This window comes from Megalobrama amblycephala, linkage group LG4, assembly GCF_018812025.1.
Source record: "Megalobrama amblycephala isolate DHTTF-2021 linkage group LG4, ASM1881202v1, whole genome shotgun sequence".
In the NCBI taxonomy this organism is placed as follows: domain Eukaryota; kingdom Metazoa; phylum Chordata; class Actinopteri; order Cypriniformes; family Xenocyprididae; genus Megalobrama; species Megalobrama amblycephala.
The window spans coordinates 30,444,838-30,466,950 of record NC_063047.1 but is presented as its reverse complement, the minus strand read 5'-3'; the positions used below and the strand labels follow the sequence as shown (position 1 = coordinate 30,466,950).

Genomic DNA, 22,113 nt, shown 5'->3' with positions numbered 1-22,113 from the left:
GAACGGCAGTAATTTAGCGCAATATAAGGCAGTATGCTGCACGCAATCTATCATATGTGTGGATACAGTAATTTTTGACTGCAAAAGATGAGGTAATTTGATTTAATGTACTGGATTTACAGCATTTTGGCAGCTAGAAAAACATGCTCGGTTTTAATATTATTTAAAGGTAGAATTAAATTAACTACTCAGCATTTTGTTCGCGTACCCCCTTTTGTCACCTCTGGGGGGTACGCGTACCCCAGTTTGGGAACCACTGGTCTATATTATATGCGTAACCCTCTATGTTAACTACATTAATCTGTACATTATAAAACTGGGACGTTTCTGTTATGGAACGTTTATGCAACAGCATTCCTTTTATGGCATTCCATGCGTGTGTTACGTCAGTAAACAGAAACGTCACGGGATTTGTACCAATCAGTCATCCCAGATTTGAATATGGGGCAGGACCCCACAGGTAGCGTTTGATGTGCTGAATGACCGAGTGGTTTCCAAAAAACAACAGCAGGCGACCTATTTCTGTTTGTGTTGTATGTATATTGTCAGTACAGAAGTCTTGAATTGATGTCTCTCCGCAAAACTCTTCCTGCTTTTGGGCTCGCGACTCGTGACAGCAATATTAGGAGTTTGGTCATCTCCACTCGTCATGGTTATCACCGGAGTATGCAAGCGTTACATCCCACCAAAACAAACACGCAAGAGGAGCATGTATCCTTCAGTAACAAGATCTCCATTGACTTTGAACAGACCAAAGAAGCCTACAAGAGCAAAGACACTCTTGAGTTACTTAGAAGCTTGGTAGTTTTCAAACTGTGCTCCTATGACATCCTGGTTGATAAGAATAAAGAGGTATGTCATATATTTAATGCTTATAGAATGTATTCCTACAGTGTTGAACAAAAACAGTGCCATCCTGTTCTTGCATGTACTGTATTTGACAGACTTCAATGTTCCTGTCTGGAATTACTCTTGTGTCATTGTCCCAGATGATTTACAGGCATGGCACCTTGCCAGGGAGAAGTCATGTGGTTAGTGTGTAGAGTTACTAGAGTCAAGATTACTGGCAAGGACAGAATGAACCTCAGAGACATATGCAAGTCATTTTGACCTTTTGGCAACTTGGAGTTGGAAACACACACTGAGCATATGTGTTTGCACAGGGTTTCAACCTTTACAGACTCAAGGCACCAGATTAAGGAGCTTCAGATAAAAATAATTCTTTGTAACCATCGCTTTAATTCAAAACACTATCTAACAATTTATATAGTACTCTAATGTATGTATATGTTTCTTGAGCAGCAAATTAGCTTATTAGAATGATTTCTTAAGGATCATGTGACACAGAAGAGTGATGAATGATCCTGAAAATTCAGCTTTGCATCACAGGAATAAATTACAATAACATATATTAAAATAGAAAAGGGTTCTTTTAATCTGTAATAATATTTCACAATATTACTGTTACAAATGAAATCAGTAATTGGTCATTCAACCGATTCACTCAAACGGCTGATTCATTTAAGAATGAAGAAAATTGACTGTGTGAATAGGCCATTGAATCATTAACTTGACCAATTCGATTAAATATGCTTAATCATTCAGTAATGAAACACTGCAACAGCAGCTGTTGCTCTGTCCCATCAGATCATTCATTAAAAGTTATTTTTTTTCACCATCTGCAGTGCTTTTACAGACCCCTGATTAAAAACCTTGGTGGTAGCATATTAAATACCCTACAGACTAAACTATTAGTTGTTACCTGTAGTTAATTTATTGCTATCTTCATAGGCCCGCCCTACATGTTCAAAAGATTTTACCTCCTTAATCTAGTAATATATTCCTCTAAATATATATTGTGGTTTAATTTATAACAGATCACAATGTCATTTTGTTAAATAAAAATTGGCATTTAAAGTCAAAACAATTTACAAGCAAAAACAACAACAATATTGTTTCCATTGACTCATTCAAGCATATGTCAGTATTCAAGTATATATCAGTGTTGAGTGCATACCTCAAAGAATATAAAGCACTCAACTCAGAAACCAAAAATGCAGTTATTAAGAAGATAGTTTACCCCAAAATAAAAATAAATTCTGTCATCATTTACTCACTCTCAAGTTGTTCCAAACCTGTATAAATTTCTTTGTTCTGTTGAACACAAAGGAAGATATTTTGAAGAATGTTTGTAACCAGGGCCTAAAATTAACACTCGCCAAGCACCAAATGTGAGTAAAAATCGCTGTTGGCCAGTATATGAAACAGCATCAATCGCCAGTTGGCCGGCAACATTTTTATCAATTCTAACAATGCAAAATTGTGATAGAATGAACATGAACAAACGTGAACGATGCTCGGGACAGTTGACAGGCCAGCGCTGCATCATCATGAAAGTTTAACCCTTGCCAATTTAAATATTCAAGCTCAAGAAGACGAGAAAGGGAACTCAATTTGTTACTTGCACGCTGTGTGGGAAGTTTTCTGTATGCAAATTTGGCAAGCAGGATGAGCCCGAGTGCCGTGACAACGGGGCGAGTCCAGTGGCGTGACTGATGATAAGTGCCACCTGCGCGCAGCACCGGTCTCGAGTTTCTCACGGAGGAGCTCCGGGAGCATAAAAGGAGGAGCGATGAGAGAGGACCAGGCCTGCCCTGGACTTTATGTTTATGTATGTGTGGTAGTCTTCCATGTGGAGCTGCCTCCTTTACTTTCGTTTTGTTGTTTGTTTATTTTATATGATTAAGGTGTTTAAACGTTCGCTGGTTCCCTGCCTCCTCCTTCCCTGATCTACATACCTCGCTACATTGGTGCCGAAACCCGGGAGGAAGGAGGAACTTGCTGTCATAGAGCCCTCGCCGCTGTGGGGAATCCGCAGTGCCGTCGAGCATGGCTGTGCAGAGTAAGCCTCCATGGACGCTCGAGGAGTTGGGCTGGAGTGAGTTGCCGTGGGGATGGACGAACTTGCTGCTGGCCGCCTGGGTTGTGGAGGGCCAGTTGCCGTCTGAGGGAGCAGAGGAGTCACTGCTGTTCGCCATGGGCCGGAGCCTGCTGCCGTCTGCCATGATGGGCAGAAGCAGGGAACGGGGAACTACTGCCAACTGCCCGAACCTGGAGGAGCCGTCGCCATCCACTAGGCGGCGGAGTGTTGAGCCTTCCACTGAGGGCTATCCAGTACCGCCGCCAGGCATCGCGGAATAGTTCACCCAGCTGGTGGAGGACCAGATGGCAGTGCATTTTGGGAACCGGACCAAGATTTTTTTTTTCTTTTTTCTTCTCTCCCCTCTCTTGTCTCTGTCTCTTGTAAACATAATATAGTCAGTTGTGTCTTTACTGAACGTAAACAGTTGAGAAAAAAAACACACGTGTATGAGTATATTGGATCCATGCATTAGCTCTTAAAGTGACAGCAGCCTAATATTCCTGCTGCTGTCTGTGTTTTTAATGTTAATCAAACAACAAAAGACAAAGAACAATCACTCATTGCTTTTGACTTGACTCTCTCTTATCTTTCATGGCTGGTAAAAAATATTTATAGTCAATAAATTTTCTTAAGTCACCGGCCATTGGCAAGTGTGGCTAAAAGTTTGTTTTAGGCCCTGTTTGTAACCAAATGATGTAGTTGTGGGCCACCATTTTTTTACAAGTTACAAACATTCTTTAAAATATCTTCCTTTGTGTTCAGCAGAACAAAGAAATTCATACAAGTTTGGAACATCTTGAGGGTGACTAAATTATGACAGAATTTCAATTTTGACAACATCATGCTTTGACAACATTATTTCTGTCTCCTACAGATAATAGATCTCAGCAGAAAGTTGTTGGGACAGAAGATGTTTGAGCAGTTTATGAAGATGACGTTCTACGGTCAGTTTGTGGCAGGCGAGGACCATCAGTCCATCAGGCCTGTAGTGCAGAAGAACCAAGCGTATGGAGTGGGAGCTGTGCTGGATTATAGCGTAGAAGAGGATCTCTCACAGGAAGATGCTGAGAGGAAAGAGATGGAGTAAGTGGTCTCTTGTAGTTCTAGTCCCTGCATCCGCAAACTACCATGTTTAAGCTGCTTTGATCGATCATAGGTACCAAGGTGGAAAGATTTGTGAGCAATTTAACAAAATACAGTGCCTATTGTCTAGATAGGAGAATGTTACTCAAGATGTTCAGCTGAACATTTTAACTGGTCTGCAGGCATTTATTCGCAGAATACATGATCCAGACCTGACCAATTTAGGGCCAAATAAATAAATCAGTGATATAGATCACACCAGTATAAGAACAGAATATAAATGAGTGCAATGATTTTGCTCCAAAGAGAGCTATAGTGCTTAATTTAAAGCAGCTCATTAAGAATTTTTCCTAATATCAACCTGCAGTTTTGGGCAGTTAGTTTAGTGAATCCTTAAGTATTTTAAAATCTTTCTCCTTTCTGGGCCCTCCTAGTTTGCAAGGCAGTATGCAGCCAAAATCTATTGGTCTGAATTAGTCTTTAAGACCTGCTTTGCATCAAACTAACTACTTTTTCAGTAGAGGGCCTAGAGGTTAATGGCCATGCTGTGATTTGTGCTCATGTGGAGAGCTCACAGAAATAGCCTGAGATTTGATCTGCTGTCACAGATGTAAACAAAGAGCCGAGATCCTATTGGTTATTTTAGTCATTGCCCATTGTTTCTGATTGGCTTATATTCAGGCTATCAACACGCTCACGGTTTAGGAATTTGGTGTCATGGTACACATGCAAACAGAGAGCTGCTCTCTATTTCCACAAGATAAAATGTTTATAGTAGTTTATACTGTATTGAGACAACAGTAGGATTATTTATGCTTCAGACCTGCTTCTCTAAGGCAAGCATCACTATTACTATTGCTCATATTTAGGGTTAGTGATTTGAAGAAATCCCTGTCCAGGGAGTGAATTATTGGGGGATGGGGTGCCTAACCCCCCTTAATTAAGACTTAAACACCCCAAAAAGAAGTCAAAAGAAGTTATTGGACTTGTTGTTATTTGACATGGGGGAGATATGAAGAGTGTCCCCAATCAGTCACTTAGGATTTGGAATAAACTTGTATATTTTGCATGCTACCCCTGACCTTATGTATTAAACTTTGGAGTTTAACCTGATATTACAAATCATTAAGCTTCTCGAGAAGTAATCGTCAGACCTAAAATTTCCCCCTGACAGACATTTGATTGTTTTTATCATTTTTATATTTTTACGTAATATTACTATTTAGGTATAATTTATTTGTATTTTTTAATTATATTTTTTCATTTAGTAATTTTGGTCCTTCACTTTAAACTTATTCCAGTTAGTTGCATGGACAACTTTTTTTTTTATTTATTTTTTTTTTTTTTAGTTTTTCATCCAATATATATATTCAATTTTTAATTCAACTTTATGTAAATGAACAAAAATGTGTTTAATAGTTATAATTTCAGTTTTAGTTAGGGTTGGGCGGTATAACGATATTGTGGTGCTGGCCTATAAAATGTCTATCATTAGAGATTTTGCTATATCTTATCGTAGTATATTAATATATACTCATAGAGTGATGAAAAACATGAATGAAACAATAAAGAGCGGGACATGCTTGATAGGGCTGCACGATATATCGCATGAGATTGTCACGCGCATTTCGTCAGTAAAGCCGGTTCCCTGATTACCGCTAAATCGCCATCACCTGCTTTCAAATAGAGCGGCATTTAATAGACAGAGCCGTAGATCACTGAAAAGCCACGCAATATCGCGTTCATTATCGAAGGCGATTCATCTGCGATATGAACCCGATATTGCGTGGCTTTTCAGTGATCTACGGTTCTGTCTATTAAATGCCGCTCCATTTGAAAGCAGGTGATGGCGATTTAGCGGTAATCAGGGAACTGGCTTTACTGACGAAATGCGCGTGACAATCTCATGCGATATATCGTGCAGCCCTAATGCTTGATGTTAAAAATAGTTATTAAGCGTAATAAGTCGTGAAAAAGAACTCAGCTGACTGGCACACTGCCAAAGTGCATGCACGGAAAGCCACCTCTTTCAGAAGGACATCACGAATTTAGGACGTGTTTGAAGTGTGAAAAAGTGTGAAACTCTGACTCGCGCTGACTGCACAAAGCCGTGTTTCACAGCATCCCATCAAAATCAGTTCTCTTTCTCGCCTTTTAGCGCTTGATACACACAATTGTGTCAAAATGCTCAAGTGAAAGTAAACAGTTGGGTGTAAACCTGATGTATATCCGTCTTAAAGTGACAGCAGCCTAATATACTGCTGCTGTCTGTGTCATTCATGTTAATCAAACAAAAGAGAAAATAACTTGAATAATTTTTGTAGCTTTAATAAGGATAATTTTATATTTTATTCATACAATGAAGATTGCAGTATTTTATTTTTACATTTGATTATTCAGTTTCCGTAGGCCTACTATTTCTAACTACATGTTAAATAAATCTACTGTATTGGGAAAACTTAATTAAAACTTTTGTTAAATTGTATTTGTCCTATTGTTTGTAATTTGCTTCTTTGTTCTTATTTTTAATAACAAAAATAAAATAACACCAATAGCTATATCATGATATATATATATCGTTATCGTGAAATAAAATTTCTCATATTGTGAAATAAGATTTTGGTCATATCGCCCACCCCTAATAATGATCATTTAATAAATGATAATAAAACTATAATAATCCTTTTGAGTAAGCAGCCATCAAGTAATGTCCAAGCAACCACACAGTGCATATTTAACTTTTTTTTTTTTTTTTTTTAAATATGCTCTCAGATTTTCATTTCATGCAACTTGCTGTATACTAATTGCAGTTTGGTTAAAAATGCAGTCTGCTGTCTGTATCTCTACTTGGAGGTTTGTTCTTAATAATTCTCAAGAGAAACTCTTTGTCATTCATTCTGACCTGGAACAGAACCTGTGACCTTTCTGTTACCAGCCCAGGTCATTAACCATTAGCCTCACATACATTTCAACAGCTGTGTCAACGTTATGACATTTGATTAAAAAATGTCTTCATTTGTTCCTGTCATTGACCTTTTGGAAATTACAGAGTGTGAGTGTCAGTGCCATACCCAAGGGTCTCCTGCTGGAAATATAAATGAAATGTATTGCCTGAGAAGTGAGAGAGAGAGAGAGAGAGAGAGAGAGAGATACGGAGATATAGATGATATGCCATTTGGATTATGAGGAAAAGCCAGTGATACAGAGTGAGATCCAATAAATGGACTTCTCTTCCACATCACTGCTCTGATTTCTGAACGCCGCTGTCAGAGGTCTGTGCAATTTTATAGGCGTCCTTCCTCAGATTACTCTTCAGATATAAGTGCAGTTCTCCCCATCACCTGAGAGGGGCACTAAATCACCACGATCACTCACATCACAGAAGAAATGAGCTGAAATGGAGCGTTTATTGGAAATGCTCTTTACAACCACAGAGGACCCTGGCTGGTCACTGGCTAATAAAAGCTAATTTATGTTCGTGATGTGTGTTTTAGAGCCTCTGCCCCTATCAATATTGCATTAACATCCACCCCAATGGATCCTGTAATGCTGTTATACAGAATAGAGTGCTCAGCTTGGCTTTTCTGCATTATCAAGGGTGTGATAGAGGGAGAATGCTGGAGGATGTGGCATTTGAGTAGGTTGCCATCTAATATGCAGGAACCCAGGCTGATCATTCCATGAGTTCTCAGACTCCATTCCTGCCTAGTATCATTTTGAGGAAAAAGCTGTTATTGGTATGTCTTGGTCTGGTGCAGACAGCCATTATTGTAATAACAACCATCGGTCGACTGTAATTGACTTGCATGTATTGATTTATGAATTATCTGCTATGTAACATTCAGCTGATGTCGACCCAAGACAATACCACAAAAATTCTTTGCTTTAATAAAAGAATAAATATATGAAATGTATTACTTTATATTTCATATATATATATATATATATATATATATATATATATATATTGCCAAAAGTATTGGGACACCCCTCCAAATCATTGAATTCAGGTGTTCCAATCACTTCTATGGCCACAGGTGTATAAAATCAAGCATCTAGGCATGCAGACTGCTTCTACAAACATTTGTGAAAGAAAGGGTCACTCTCAGGAGCTCAGTGAATTCAAGCGTGGTACCGTGATAGGTTGCCACCTGTGCAATAAGTCCATTTGTGAAATTTACTCACTACTAAATATTCCATGGTCAACTGTTAGTGGTATCATAACAAAGTGGAAGCACTTGGGAACAACAGCAACTCAGCCTGTGCATTCTGAGGCGCACAGTGTGCAGAAGTCACCAACTTTCTGCAGAGTCAATAGCTACAGACCTCCAAACTTTGTGTTGCCTTCAGATTAGCTCAAGAACAGTGTGTAGAGAGCTTCATGGAATGGGTTTCCATGGCCGAGCAGCTGCATCCAATGCAAAGGGTCGGATGCAGTGGTGTAAAGCACACCGCCACTGGACTCTAGAGCAGTGGAGACGTGTTCTCTGGAGTGACCAATCACGCTTCTCTGTCTGGCAATCCGATGGACAAGTCTGGGTTTGGTGGTTGCCAGGAGAACGGTACTTGCCTGACTGCATTGTGTCAAGTGTAAAGTTTGGTGGAGGGGGATTATGGTGTGGGGTTGTTTTTCAGGGTTTGGGCTTGGCCCTTTAGTTCCAGTGAAAGGAACTCTTAATGCTTCAGCATACCAAGACATTTTGGACAATTTCATGCTCCCAACTTTGTGGGAACAGTTTGGGGATGGCCCCTTCCTGTTCCAACATGACTGCACCCCAGTGCATAAAACAAGGTCAATAAAGACATGGATGAGCGAGTTTGGTGTGGAGGAACTTGACTGGCCTGCACCTCAGTCCTGACCGCAACACCTTTGGGATGAATTAGAGCGGAGACTGCGAGCCAGGCCTTCTCGTCCAACATCAGTACCTGACCTCACAAATGCTCTTCTTGAAGAATGGTCAAAAATTCCCATAAACACACTCCTAAACCTTGTGGAAAGCCTTCCCAGAAGAGTTGAAGCTGTAATAGCTGCAAAGGGTGGGCCAACTCCATATTAAACCCTACGGATTAAGAATGGGATGTCATTAAAGTTCATGTGCACATAAAGGCAGGCGTCCCGAAACTTTTGGCAATATAGTGTGTGTGTGTGTGTGTATATATATAACACAATATATATTCATCATTATTGTGATAAATAGTCATGATTATTATTAGTTGAATTCATGCCTAATAGTTAATAGTTTGAATAAGCCTCAGGCTGAAGGAAAAACATATTTACACCTGTACAGTAGAGAACGCAGCTCAAACAAACCTTTCAGCTGTGCTGCCATTCTGGATTAAAGAAGAATAGGATACAGGAGAAGGAAGTTCAACACTCTTATTTCTAAATCTAATCTAAAGTAATTTTTGCTTATTGGTATGGTTGAATTAGATCATTGAAAGTCAGCAGCAAAGACACTGGTTAATAACGTGAGATTAAATACATAAAGAATATTTTTTGTGTAATTTAATATAGTTCATTATTACATGTTTGCGTAAAATTCTGAGATTGCATTTCACTGTTTTTATTCATTTTGAGGAATACTGAATGTTTTTGTGCAAGTGAGATGAGTTAAATGCACGTTCACATTTAGTCTAGAACTTAAAAAAAAAAAAAAACTACAATAACCATCATGTTCATACAGCGCACACAACACATCTGCACTTTATTCTCAACATGGGGACAGGAGAACTGTCAATGTGAATAGTAACTTGATTTACTTATTTGAAAATGTAACTTAGATGTTTTGTAAAAGTACTTGAAAAAGTAATCTGATTACATAATCAAGTTACTTGTAATGCGTTACCCCCAACATTGTTTACAATTATACTTTACAAATGCGCTTTTCACATGTTTTTTCTTGTGACTTTGAGGTAAAACAAGATGTTTTACATTGAACATACATTTCTTTTGCATTCATATTCAGTTACTGCATGTTGATAGTAATACCTGAAGTGATGTTCTCACTCTATCACTAGTACATTTTTAAAATGAGTAAGATCATCATCAACCTGATGACTATCCTTGTCATATGTTGCCTGTATAACTCTGTTTTGTTTAGCTGCAGCATTGACTGAGCACTTTAAGCCTGGAAGGGTTTGAGTCTGTCCGCTAATGACCCCATCAACATCTCAACATTCCTTCCTGTTGGAACATTACAGACGTCAAAACATTGTCTCCACTGAGCCGCCTCATGCAGCGTAAGCGCGGCCGTGTGTGTGGATGGGGAAGTGCGGAGGCCCTTCGAAGGATGTGGGGATCACAGGAACTCAGTCTAAACAAATCACTGCCCCATGTGGCTGTGTAACTTTTGAGTTGGTTTGAATGCCCGGCCTGAGCGTCAGTGTAGTACAGCAGAGAGTTTAGATGCATGATGTGGGTATACGCATAGACATCAGGCGGGAGTCAGTGTGTGACTCTAAGTGCTGACCCTGAAATATAGAAGGGAAACAAATAGCAGAAGTGCACCACAGTAAAGTGACTTCATAGCAGCCTCTGCAGTTATTATTGATTCCTCTCTAAAGAAACTGCTGTTTCTTCATTTTGTTAGCTAAAGGTCTCTAAAAAGACCTAAAGAACAAGTAGTTGGTTTCATTAGTCCCCTGTTTTATTAAAAATGTCAATTTCTCTTTCTTTTTTGATAGATCTTGCATGTCTACATCAGAGAAAGAAAGCCCTGGTGAGTATTTGCACCTTTTAACATTTCAATTCTTCTGTAATATTGAAGCAAAAGGTCAAATGTTCCCTTTTCGACATTCAGGAGCTGACCACCGGGAGAAGTTCACAGCCCATCGTAAGTTTGGCGATCGTCGTGAAGGCGTGACGAGCGCTCGTACGTATTTCTATGCCGACGAGGCGAAATGCGACCAGCTCATGGAGACTTTCCTGAAATGCATCAAAGCCTCAGGTAACAGACCATCTATAAAAGCTGACTAGTAATTAACTTTGGAATTGGACTCAGTTTACAAGCAAAACAAATGCCTGAAGCTACAAATGCAGTGACCAAAACACACAAAGTAGGGCACTTTGCACACAGTAGTTGCTAAAACTAGTCAATTGAAGTGAAAATTAAGTCAATTTTATTTATTTGACCTTCATGTAATATTAATCAGCAACAACTAAATACTATATGATCTGTGTGTTTTTCTTTTTACATGATTTTACCACATTTTTGAGTGTCTGTCTGAATACAATTTAAAACACTGCTCAACATTTTTAACTCGAAGGCCCCGAATTGTCCGGAATAATTTTTAAAGCTCCATTTTTTTTTAGCATTTTAGTAAAGTTTAGATTATTTATATATAATTTAATAATTAATAATATTATTAATATAAATATTAATAAAAGTGATATATTCATTTGTTTGCCAGAAAATGCAGCAAAATACACAAGCCACATATTGGGAGATAATACCATTTATTTGAGAGTACCAGCGTTCATGCCTTAGTTTACACCTGATATTGAAGGATTAGTTCATCTTAAAATTACCACGTGATTTACTCACTCTCAAGCCATCCTAGGTGTATATTAATTTGTTCTATCAGACAAATACTATCGGAGTTATATTAATAATCACCCTGATGCTCCTAAGTTTTATAATGGCAGTGCACGGAAACCACCTGTTTGAAACAAAAAAAGTGCATCCGTCCATCATAAACGTACTCCACACGGCTCCAGGGGGTTAATAAAGGCCTTCTGAAGCAAAGCAAAGCGTTTGTGTAAGAAAAATATCCACATTTAACATGTTATAAAGTAAAATAACTAGCTTCTGCCAGAACGCCTTCTATATTCAAATGTAACACCTCTCGCAGTTCAAAACGCTTACGCTACGTCCTACGCCTTCTGTATTCAACTTACGAAAAAAGCGTAACTGACACGACATAACTTCCTTGTTTTTCTAGCTGTTCAGAAAAAAATCCAGTTGATAGATTTTAGGTCTTTTTTTTTTTTTTAGTAAGGCCAGTTTTGAGAATGACTGCTCACTGGCTACATTCACACTGTCAGTGTTTGGGATTGACAACTGCATTAGTGATTCTTGAAATATCCTGTTCACACAGCAGCTTACAGTAGCATCTTGAATACTGTCTGTATGAACATACAATGGGGGCTATCAACTGTAACAATAATGACAGTGACTAAAGTAATATCAAAGATAGCAAGCTAAATAAAAATGTAAGGTATTATCACATTTGAAATGACAAGTCAAGACTTCATCCGTCAAATTAACCGACAGCAGGTTTAATACCTGAGTGAGAGCGGAGCATTTGAGTTGCATGCGACCTGTGTTCAGCACAGAGTGCCTCTCTCGCACCGTATGATGTTACATGAAACTAGTTGTCCATTCCAGTTCCATTAACACAGCAAGGCTTCTCCCGAAAAATGTGGTTGTGAGTCCTGAAAATTTACAGGTCTGAATTCCCTTATAGAATACATTTGTCACATTTGTAAGTATTTAAAAAAAATGTTATTTTCATGCAGCCAGTAGGCCCCTGGGATTCAGCCCATGGAAGCCTGTGTATTAATGTGCCCAGTGCTTAATTTGAGCTGGATCCTGTTTCGGAAAATGTCACATTTTAGATTTTTTAAATGATCCAGCATTAAAGGATTAGTTCACTTCGGTATAAAAATTTCCTGATAATTTACTCACCACTTTCAGTCAAAAAACATTCTAGGATTTTTCTCCATATAGTGGACTTCAACAGTTATCAACAAGTTGAAGGTCCAAATTGCAGTTTCAGTGCAGCTTCAAAGGGCTCTACACGTTCCCAGACGAGGAATAAGGGTCTTATTTAGCGAAACGGCCAGTCATTTTCTAAAAAAAAGTAAAAATGTATGTACTTTTTAACCACAAATGCTCATCTTGCGCTAGCTCTGTGATGCGCCACGCATTATGCAATCACTTTGGAAGTACTGACCCAGTGTCTACAGAGCGAACATGCAAAGACTAAGCCAAACGAAAAAAGATTAAGCCAAAAAAAAAAAAAGGGGGTAAAAATAACAATGTCGGACGATTTTGAAGTTGGAGGAGAAAATGAGATGAAGTTTTTTGCCCTACCGCAGTACTTCCACCTACGTCATATGCGTGACCTTTCCAACATGATTACGTAATGCGTGGCGGATCGCAGACCTAGTGCAAGACAAGCATTTGTGGTTAAATAATTTTTTTTGTAGAAAATGATCCATCATTTCGCTAGATAAGACCTTTTTCCTTGGCTGGGATCGTGTAGAGCCCTTTGAAGCTGCATTTGAACTGCAGTTTGGACCTTCAACCCTTTGGTAGCCGTTGAAGCCCACTGTATGGAGAAGAATCCTGGAATTTCGTTTCAACTGAAGAAAGATGGACATAAACATCTTGGATGACATGGGGGTGAGTAAATTATCATTTTATTTATTTCGGTATTGAACCAATCCTTTAACGTGCATTACATGGTGACAGTGTGTGCGCGCGTGTGAGACAGAGCGAGCGCAGGTTTATGCAGATGTATTTGGAGGTTATGTTTTACCATTGGCCCTCAACATGTATATTTTTGACCAATCAGCTTTCTTAAGTTCAAAATCACTCTCATTGGTTGGTGCTTACTGCTTATTGTTTTAAGCGCAGTGGGCAGTGGAAAGTTTGGAGTGTATATACCTGACAAATTATTCTAATAAAAATGTTAATATCGCCAAAATTTCAAAGGACAGTCAAGAATATCTGAGCTAATATAGGTGATGGTGTTTCTGATCAAGAGAGAGATCCAGAGATGATGGAACTGCACCCCTGGACAATTCTGCTAACACTAATCAAGATAGCGGGAGACACGAGCAACGGGAGTTAGATCAGTCAGAATCCGACGTTGTTGGTGAGTGAGAATATCACTGATCAGCTGAATGATATTTGGTCTCAACGTAGCTATAAATGTGACAGAATAATACACTAGGCTATAGTTAGGGCTGCGCAGAAACTTGTCAATGATGCTCTCATAGTTGTGCCAGACTTGTTTGGTGTTCCTGGATCAACATCTTTGTTAATCCTGGAACAACATTCCAATCAACCAATCAGATTTTAGGGACAAGTTTAGAGTTTATGTCAAGTTCAGGCTTACAATCAGGGTTAGGTGCTTCTACAGCAGTGTTATTCACCTATCATTTCCCTCTGATTTTAGAGATACGTTATGGGTAGGGGTAGGTTTAGGGGTAGGGATAGGGTTAGGAAAATTTTCAGATAGGAATGTTGTTCCAGGATCAACACAATATGTCTTAGGTTGGCAAAATCACAATGACCATCACCGGTTAGTTGTGTCATTGTATGTTCTGAGAAAACTCACAGCGCATTTCAATAGAGTGGTGCAGGGATGATGTCAAAACCCCGCCCCCTGGTTCCCTTGAGATTTTCCTTTGGGGTTTTAAAATGTTGTTTTTCAATTTATGAGTAAAATAAAGCCTGTGGTAAACATAACTTGACAATACTATGATGTTTTGTTCTACAACATAAATTACACACAACCATACCGAAAACTTACGTTTTTAATAAGTAACTAAATAAGACAGTTTGGGGTTGAGTGTGTGCAGTTTCATGCAGAGCAAGTTTTAAAACACTTCTACTCTCAAGTAAATAGTTCACTGTTTTCGGGCTTGCTTTAAGCCTTTTTTTGGTTTGTGAGACTTTGAGATTTGAGCCTCTTTTAAAAAGTAATGGGACATCAAAATCTACTCTATTCATGGAAAGTGTTGCAAACCTCTATCCTCTTATTCCTTTACTTCCTTGTTGTGTATTTTACAGATTATTGTATGTATTTTTAGTGTATATTTAAGAGTGCCAAGAAAGCATGGAGCTGACCAACTTTTGAAAGCATTTCTATTTGTTTTCCTTTATTATTGGAGACTATTGGAGAAACACCCATTGTAATGCACCGGCAACACTATGTATAACTGCATAGAATTCATTCAGTGTTCCTGGAAAAGTGCTCTTAAAAAGGCAGTTTCACTTTCATTGCTGCAGTTACCTCTAAAATAACTCTAAAAGAAAATCACCTGCCTGCTCAGGTGGAAGTTCTGAAGATGGTTTCTCGGCTATTAAGATGACTGCCCTGGGGCGCCCACAATTCCTGGTAAGACTGAGGTTCAGGCAGGGTTCATTCATCAGAAAACACGGGTTAAAATCCGTCACCTTGGTGAACTAAACAGGTTCCTCATCCTTCCCTCGGGCGTCTGTAGCTCCAGTTCTCCGAGGTGCTGGTGAAATGGAGACGTTTTTTCAGTTTCCTGGCTGCCAAGCAGGGAAAAGACGGCGTGGAGGTGCTGGAGCAGAAACTGGATCTAGAGCAATTGCAGGTACGCCTTGGTTCAAACTGCGGCCAAAGATCAACTGACACTAAAGCGTGTTTAAAACTGCAAAAGGACTGTAAAGCAGCTGTAACAAATCTGGCCTACAGCAAGCAACTGCAGGCTGTATTGCAGTATGTGCTGCATTCATTTTAATGGCAAAATGTAAATAACATGACAATAATTAAGTAGTCTTTTAGAAGACACTTGCATCTAAAGCAACTTACATGGGACATTTATACAAGATCATTTAGACTATAGAAACCTGATAAAGGATTTGTTCATGGGTACAACTGTGATACTACATGAATTGAACTTACAACCTTTAAAGGTGCCCAAGAATGCTTTTTCACAAGATGTAATATAAGTCTAAGGTGTCTCCTGAATGTGTCCGTGAAGTTTCAGCTCAAAATACCCCATAGATTTTTTTAAATAAATTTTTTTAACTGCCTATTTTGGGGCATCATTAACTATACACTGATTTTTTTCAGCGCGCCGCCCCTTTAAATCGCGTGCTCCCTGCCACACGAGCTCTCGACTATATTACAGCGCATTTACAAAGTTCACACAGCTAATATAACCCTCAAATGGATCTTTACAAGATGTTCGTCATGCATGCTGTGTGCATACATCGAATCATGTGAGTAAATTATTTATTTTGATGTTTACATTTGATTCTCTATGAGTTTGAGGCTATGCTCTGTGGCTAACGGCTAATGCTACACTGTTGGAGAGATTTATAAAGAATGAAGTTGTGTTTATGAATTATACAGACTGCAAGTGTTTAAAAATGAAAATAGCGACGGCTCTTTTCTCCGTGAATACAGTAAGAAACGATGGTAACTTTAACCTCATTTAACAGTACATTAGCAACATGCTAACGAAACATTTAGATAGACAATTTACAAATATCACTAAAAATATCATGTCAGTTATTATTGCTCCATCTGCCATTTTTCGCTGTTGTTCTTGCTTGCTTACCTTGTCTGTGCACAGATCCAGACGTTAATACAGCCTTTCCAATGCTCGAACATGGGCTGGCATATATGCAAATATTGGGGGCGTACATGTTAATGATCCCGACTGTTACGTAACAGTCGGTGTTATGTTGAGATCCGCGTGTTTTCCGGAAGTCTTTTAAACAAATGAGATTTACATAAGAAAGAGGAAGCAATGGGGTTTGAAACTCAATGTATGTCTTTTCCATGTACTGAACTCTTGTTATTCAACTATGCCAAGATAAATTCAAATTTTCATTCGAGGGCACCTTTAATAGCCCAGTTTAACCACTAAACTACCACATAATCACCAATGGGTCATTCTTGGGATTCTGTACCTTTTGTGTCCCCAGTAAAGATCATGATTTTGCTGCCTTAAAATCTTGAACAATATCAATGTTAAACCTGTCTTAGTCATAAATAACACCGTTTGAACTCTAAGCATATTGAAGGCGATTAAAACAATAAGTTAAAACATTTTACAGCATTTTGAACCACTACATATCACCATTTTTCCTGTGTAGCCCATTTTCATTTTTTACATTGTTGGGTATATCATTAATGATTTTCTCTAATGTGTGTGTGTGTGTATTCAATTATTAAATTTATTGTAAGACTTATAAACAAGGTTTTTAGCTTTTACCTCAATTTATTGTCCACCCTGTTATTTTTGACTACTTTCCCATTAAATGAAAGTTGGAAAAATTAAATCATAAAGTAGTCATCACTTCAATCATCTGGATCAACATGCACATTACACAATTTCTATATATCCTAATCATTGTTAATGTAATTCATTTTTCAGGAGCTCATTGCTTCTACATTCAGTTAAACTGCTAACAGTGATTGTAAATGAATTGCCTAAATTATTACATTATTGCATATTATTACATTGTATAATATTACATATTGCAATTATTACATAACTGCATTCTTTAAATTGTGATGTTTACATGCATTCTCTGTAAAGCTGCTTTGAAATGATATGTATCGTGAAAAACGCTATACAAATAAATGTGAATTGAATTGAATTGAATTCTTTGGAGGGAAAACAACTTGGGCAAGTGAGTGAGATCCTCAATTATTTTACCTGTCTTTTTTCTTTTTTTAACCAATTTTAGCTTTCAAATTTGATGTGGTCAACCTTAGTATGTCCACCCTGTTATGGGAAATATATATAAAAAAAATATTAGAACACTTATAAAGACCATGCAATTCTTTATTTGATATCCCTTCTATGTTAGCTTGGTTTTTCTCAGACACCGTGTATTGGCTGATTTTAGATCAGAATGTCCACCCTGTTATATCTGAAGAGCTAACAGAGTGGACACTGAGAGTGAACATAGTGATTGTGAAAGTAATTTATGTTTTTTATGTTTTCTTTTAAAAAACTGAGTTTGATTTTCTACATTTTATGATGGCCAAAAGGCACCGAATACCAGGAATGACCCCAATATGTCATTAAAAACATAAGCATATTTGAACTTTTTCATTCATTATGCAAATACACATTAATGTGCATTATAGTAGTGCAAAATTCTGTCATCAGTTTCTTTCCTTTGACATTATACCTTCTGTGGAACACAAAAGGAGAAAATCTTTAGAAGTACCACCTGCTATTTTGCATACATTAAAATTATACTGTGGTCAAGGGATGTGAAACTCCAAAAAGGGCAAAGAAAGCACCATACAATTCCATATATAATAGCTTTGTGTGCTGAAAGCACTGATGTGTAAGTTGTTATTTGCTCAGAATCCTCCAAGATGTGCAGTTTTTTTCAGCTTGAATTTCGAAAATATTTTCCTCACTTGCAAAGCTATTATTTAACTTGGAGTGTCATATGTAATGGTACTTGTTTTATACTTTTTAGGAGAGCAAAGGCTGATTACCATAATGATAACGATAAAGATTTAGTTCTAAATGTTGACGAATGGCAGAGTCCAAACCACGTCTCTAGCAATAACAGCACAGATAAACAGTGTCATTGGAATCAAAAAGTTTTTTCCAGCTGATGAACAATAAAACATTGACAGCCAATCAGAATCCAGCGTTTAAAGTGGCAGATACAGAACTGCAGCATGTGCTTATAATAAGCAGAACATTATCTTAAGTTGGTGTGAAAGCTACAATAGTTATTGTTATAGTTGGGGTGAACGGGCCTTAAGAACTGTAACATTCTTCAAAATGTATCATTTTGTGTTCCATGGAACACTAAACCCCTGGTGGGTTCATTTCAGGTGAATTATCCCTTTAATCAGAATCTTTTTGGAGTGTTTTGTCTGATGAATGAAAATGTGTGTTTTCTTTGCAGACATGTCTAGCCAGGCTGGGAGCTCAAGGCAACATTCAGAGCTGCTTCTCTGATGGACGGCTGCACTCATCAGGGTGAGAAACACCAGTTTCCCGTAGCTGTTCTGACACTCAGACTTGTAAATCTTCTCAATCAATGGCAGACAATGAAGTTATCTTATGAACTGAGGAGAGCTTCTCGATGACTATTCCATGGGTGTTCCATTACACTGCCCCCCTCTGCTCGACCCCCTTGAGTTAACTAAACTCCTCTGTAACTAAACTCATATAAGAGCACTTTGCTCTGAAGAATCGACCAGTTCTGTAATGATGCATACAAGTCATTTGATGTTTAAAAAACATCATCTGTTATGCGCTGCTTAAATATAAATGCTTATTTCATTTTTCCCGAAGCATGGTGGACATGCTGGACTGGAACAGTCTGATTGACGAGAGAACAAAGATATCCGATCTACTAGTTGTCCCAAACCTGCAGGTAGGCAGACAACAAGAAACGGACACCTTAACCACAGCATAAATTAAGAGGGTTATTGATTTCTCATGGTCTAATTGGTTCTTTAAACACTGCAAATGCTCCTTCGCAGTTTTGAGTTTTCCTAAGTAATTAGATTATGAAGACATGTCTGGAATTTTGCCTGCAAGAGAAACAATAAGCTTCATCACAAGTGCAGGAAATAGTCTTCTTCTTCTTTTTTTTTTGTTGCATAACTTAAAGGTGTGACTTAAACATGTTTTTTTTTTTGTTTTTGTTTTTTTTTGTTGTTGTTCTGAACAGAATTTGACTGGTGCTTTTCTATGTGGTTGCTAATGAATGATTTGAGGTATCTTTTGTGTTTATATCAGTGTTATAATCATCAACTAAAACTGTTAAAAACATTTTTGTTAATTGAAATAAAGCTAAAATAAAATTAAATATAGAAATGCTGCCTTGGCAATTAACTGAAATGTTTAAGTTGAAGCACTAAAATTACAAACTGGAAATAAATGAAAACTAAAATAAAAATAAATTAGACCTAAATATAATATTAATAATAATAATGATATATTTTTAAATATTAAATAATATTAAAATTTAAATTAATATTATAATAATATTAAAATAAAAATGACAAGCACATAACAAAAAATTAAACTAAAATTAAAGTGAAAACTGAACATATAAAAGTAATCTAGCCTGTGTTTACATTTAAAAACAATGGAAAAGTAGCGCAGTGGAATCGAAAAAACACATTCTGTGTGAACAGCCCCTTAGACCTCTTAAAGGGTTAGTTCAACCAAAAATGAAATTTCTGTCATTAAGTACTCACCCTCATGTCGTCCAAAACCCATAAAACCTTCGTTTGTCTTTGGAACACAAATTAAGATATTTTTGATGTAATCCAAGGGTATCTGATCCACACACAGGCAGCAACGACATTGCACCTTTTGAGGTCCAGAAAGGTACTAAAGACAACGTTAAAACCGTCGACGTGACTGAATTGGTTCAACCTTAATATTACGAAGTGACGAGAATATTTTTTGTGCGCAAAAACAAAATAAAAATAACAATTTTATTCAACAAATTCGTCTGTCCACTGAGCCGGCCAATACTGAGCCACAATTCGGAAGTAAACACTGAAGCTCTGCAACGAAAATAGTGTAGCAGTATGACAGGAGACAGACGAATTTGTTGAATAAAGTCGTTATTGTTTTGTTTTTGCGCATGAAAACTGTTCTTGTCACTTTATAATATTAAGGTTGAACCACTTCGGTCACGTCGAAGGTTTTAACGATGTCTTTAGTACCTTTCTGGACCACAAAATGGTGTAATGACGTTGAATCCGATACCCTCGGATTTCATCAAAAATATATTAATTTGTGTTCTGAAGACAACCGAAGGTCTTATGGGTTTGGGGTGACATGAGGGTGAGTAATTAATGACAGAAATTTCATTTTTTGGGTGAACTGACCCAATGTTTACAGTCTTTAGGAAGTGGCTTTCTTGAATGGCTTTCTTGCACAATAAACTGAAGTACAAGAATGTGTTTTGATTAAAAAAAAAATACACCTTTTACCTTAAAGATCTCTGTCCAAAAATTCAAAACCATCTGTTCAGAAAAAAACAACAACAAGAGAATGAAACAAAAAATTTGTGTTGTTAGTAAGATTCACTTTCCTTTTTTTTTAATTTATTTTTTAACAGACTGGTCAGTTGGAGCCTCTTCTGTCCAAGTTCACAGAGGAAGAGGAAAAGCAGATGAAAAGGATGCTTCAGCGACTGGACGTCTTGGCTAAGGTGCGTTCATTGGCTGTGTTCCTCTTATATTTCTCCTGTGGTATTCATGCAGAGTGTCAGAAGATCACGGTCTACCAGACAGTCATGGATGAAGAATGTAACAGAGATCGATTTTGAGAAAGCCTTCAGCAGAGTGTGGAGGTTAGAGAGCTGTTCCGCCCTGTCGACTTGATGTGAGGAACATGTATCGGGTTTATGTCGCACTGTGAAAAGGCAGTACAAGCAGTACAAGCTGTGTGACTCACAGTGGGCTCATTGCTTCCTGTTTTCAGCCTGGAAGTACCAAATCAAAACAAAGTTTGGAGATTTCATATAACAGTTATTCTCCAGATTGGTTATCTCCTGGTGGATTCTACAGTGAGTTGCAGTGCTCATGTGTATGGAAGCTTGTTATAAAGTCAGAATTGTGAGATATAAAGTCAGAATGGTGAGATATAAAGTCAGAATTGTGAGATATAAAGTCTGAATTGTGAGATATAAAGTCTGAATTGCATGATATAAAGTCACAATGGGGAGATATAAACTCGCAGTTGTGAGGGAAAAAAGAATTGTGATTTTATATATCACAATTCTGAGAAAAAAGTCAGAATTGTGATAACTCGCAATTGCGAGAAAAAAGTCAGTTCAATTCTGACTTTACAACTCGCAATTCTGACTTTATAACTCGACATTCTGACTTAATAACTCACAATTCTGACTTTATATCATGCAATTCTGACTTTATAACTCGACATTCTGACTTAATAACTCACAATTCTGACTTTATATCATGCAATTCTGACTTTATAACTCGACATTCTGACTTAATAACTCACAATTCTGACTTTATATCATGCAATTCTGACTTTATAACTTGCCATTCTGACTTTATGGGCCCTATTTTAACGATCTAAACGCAAAGTGTAAAGCGCACGGCGCAGGTGCACTCAGGGCGTATCCAAATCCACTTTTGCTATTTTAACGACGGAAAAACGGTCTGTGCGCCGGGGCGCATTTTTGAAATGGGTTGTCCCTATTCTCTTAATGAGTAATGGGCGTAACGTTCAATAAACCAATCAGAGTGTCATCTCCCATTCCCTTTAAGAGCGAGATGCGCTCGTGCCATGGCGGATTGCTATTTACATGGCGTACACGCGATGAGTCAGTTAATATATATGTGTGTGTATTGGCACGATTGTT

General features: G+C 37.8%; 1 protein-coding gene across 4 annotated transcripts in view; it reads left to right on the top strand.

Annotated features, from left to right (window-relative positions):
• The first annotated feature begins 440 nt into the window (after nt 1-440).
• Nucleotides 441-22,113, top strand: part of prodhb (proline dehydrogenase (oxidase) 1b) — a 64,839-nt gene continuing 43,166 nt past the window's right edge. For 2 of the 4 annotated variants that reach the window (XM_048188814.1, XM_048188813.1), the window contains exons 1-9: nt 442-852; nt 3,798-4,006; nt 10,691-10,725; nt 10,807-10,953; nt 15,072-15,136; nt 15,243-15,359; nt 18,661-18,734; nt 19,053-19,134; nt 20,842-20,934. In XM_048188814.1, the coding sequence (XP_048044771.1) occupies nt 568-852; nt 3,798-4,006; nt 10,691-10,725; nt 10,807-10,953; nt 15,072-15,136; nt 15,243-15,359; nt 18,661-18,734; nt 19,053-19,134; nt 20,842-20,934 (1,107 nt within the window). In that variant the 5' untranslated portion in view covers nt 442-567. Of the gene's footprint in view, nt 853-3,797; nt 4,007-10,690; nt 10,954-15,071; nt 15,137-15,242; nt 15,360-18,660; nt 18,735-19,052; nt 19,135-20,841; nt 20,935-22,113 lie in introns of all 4 variants that reach the window. The other 2 variants (XM_048188815.1, XM_048188812.1) reach the window with 2 other exon arrangements.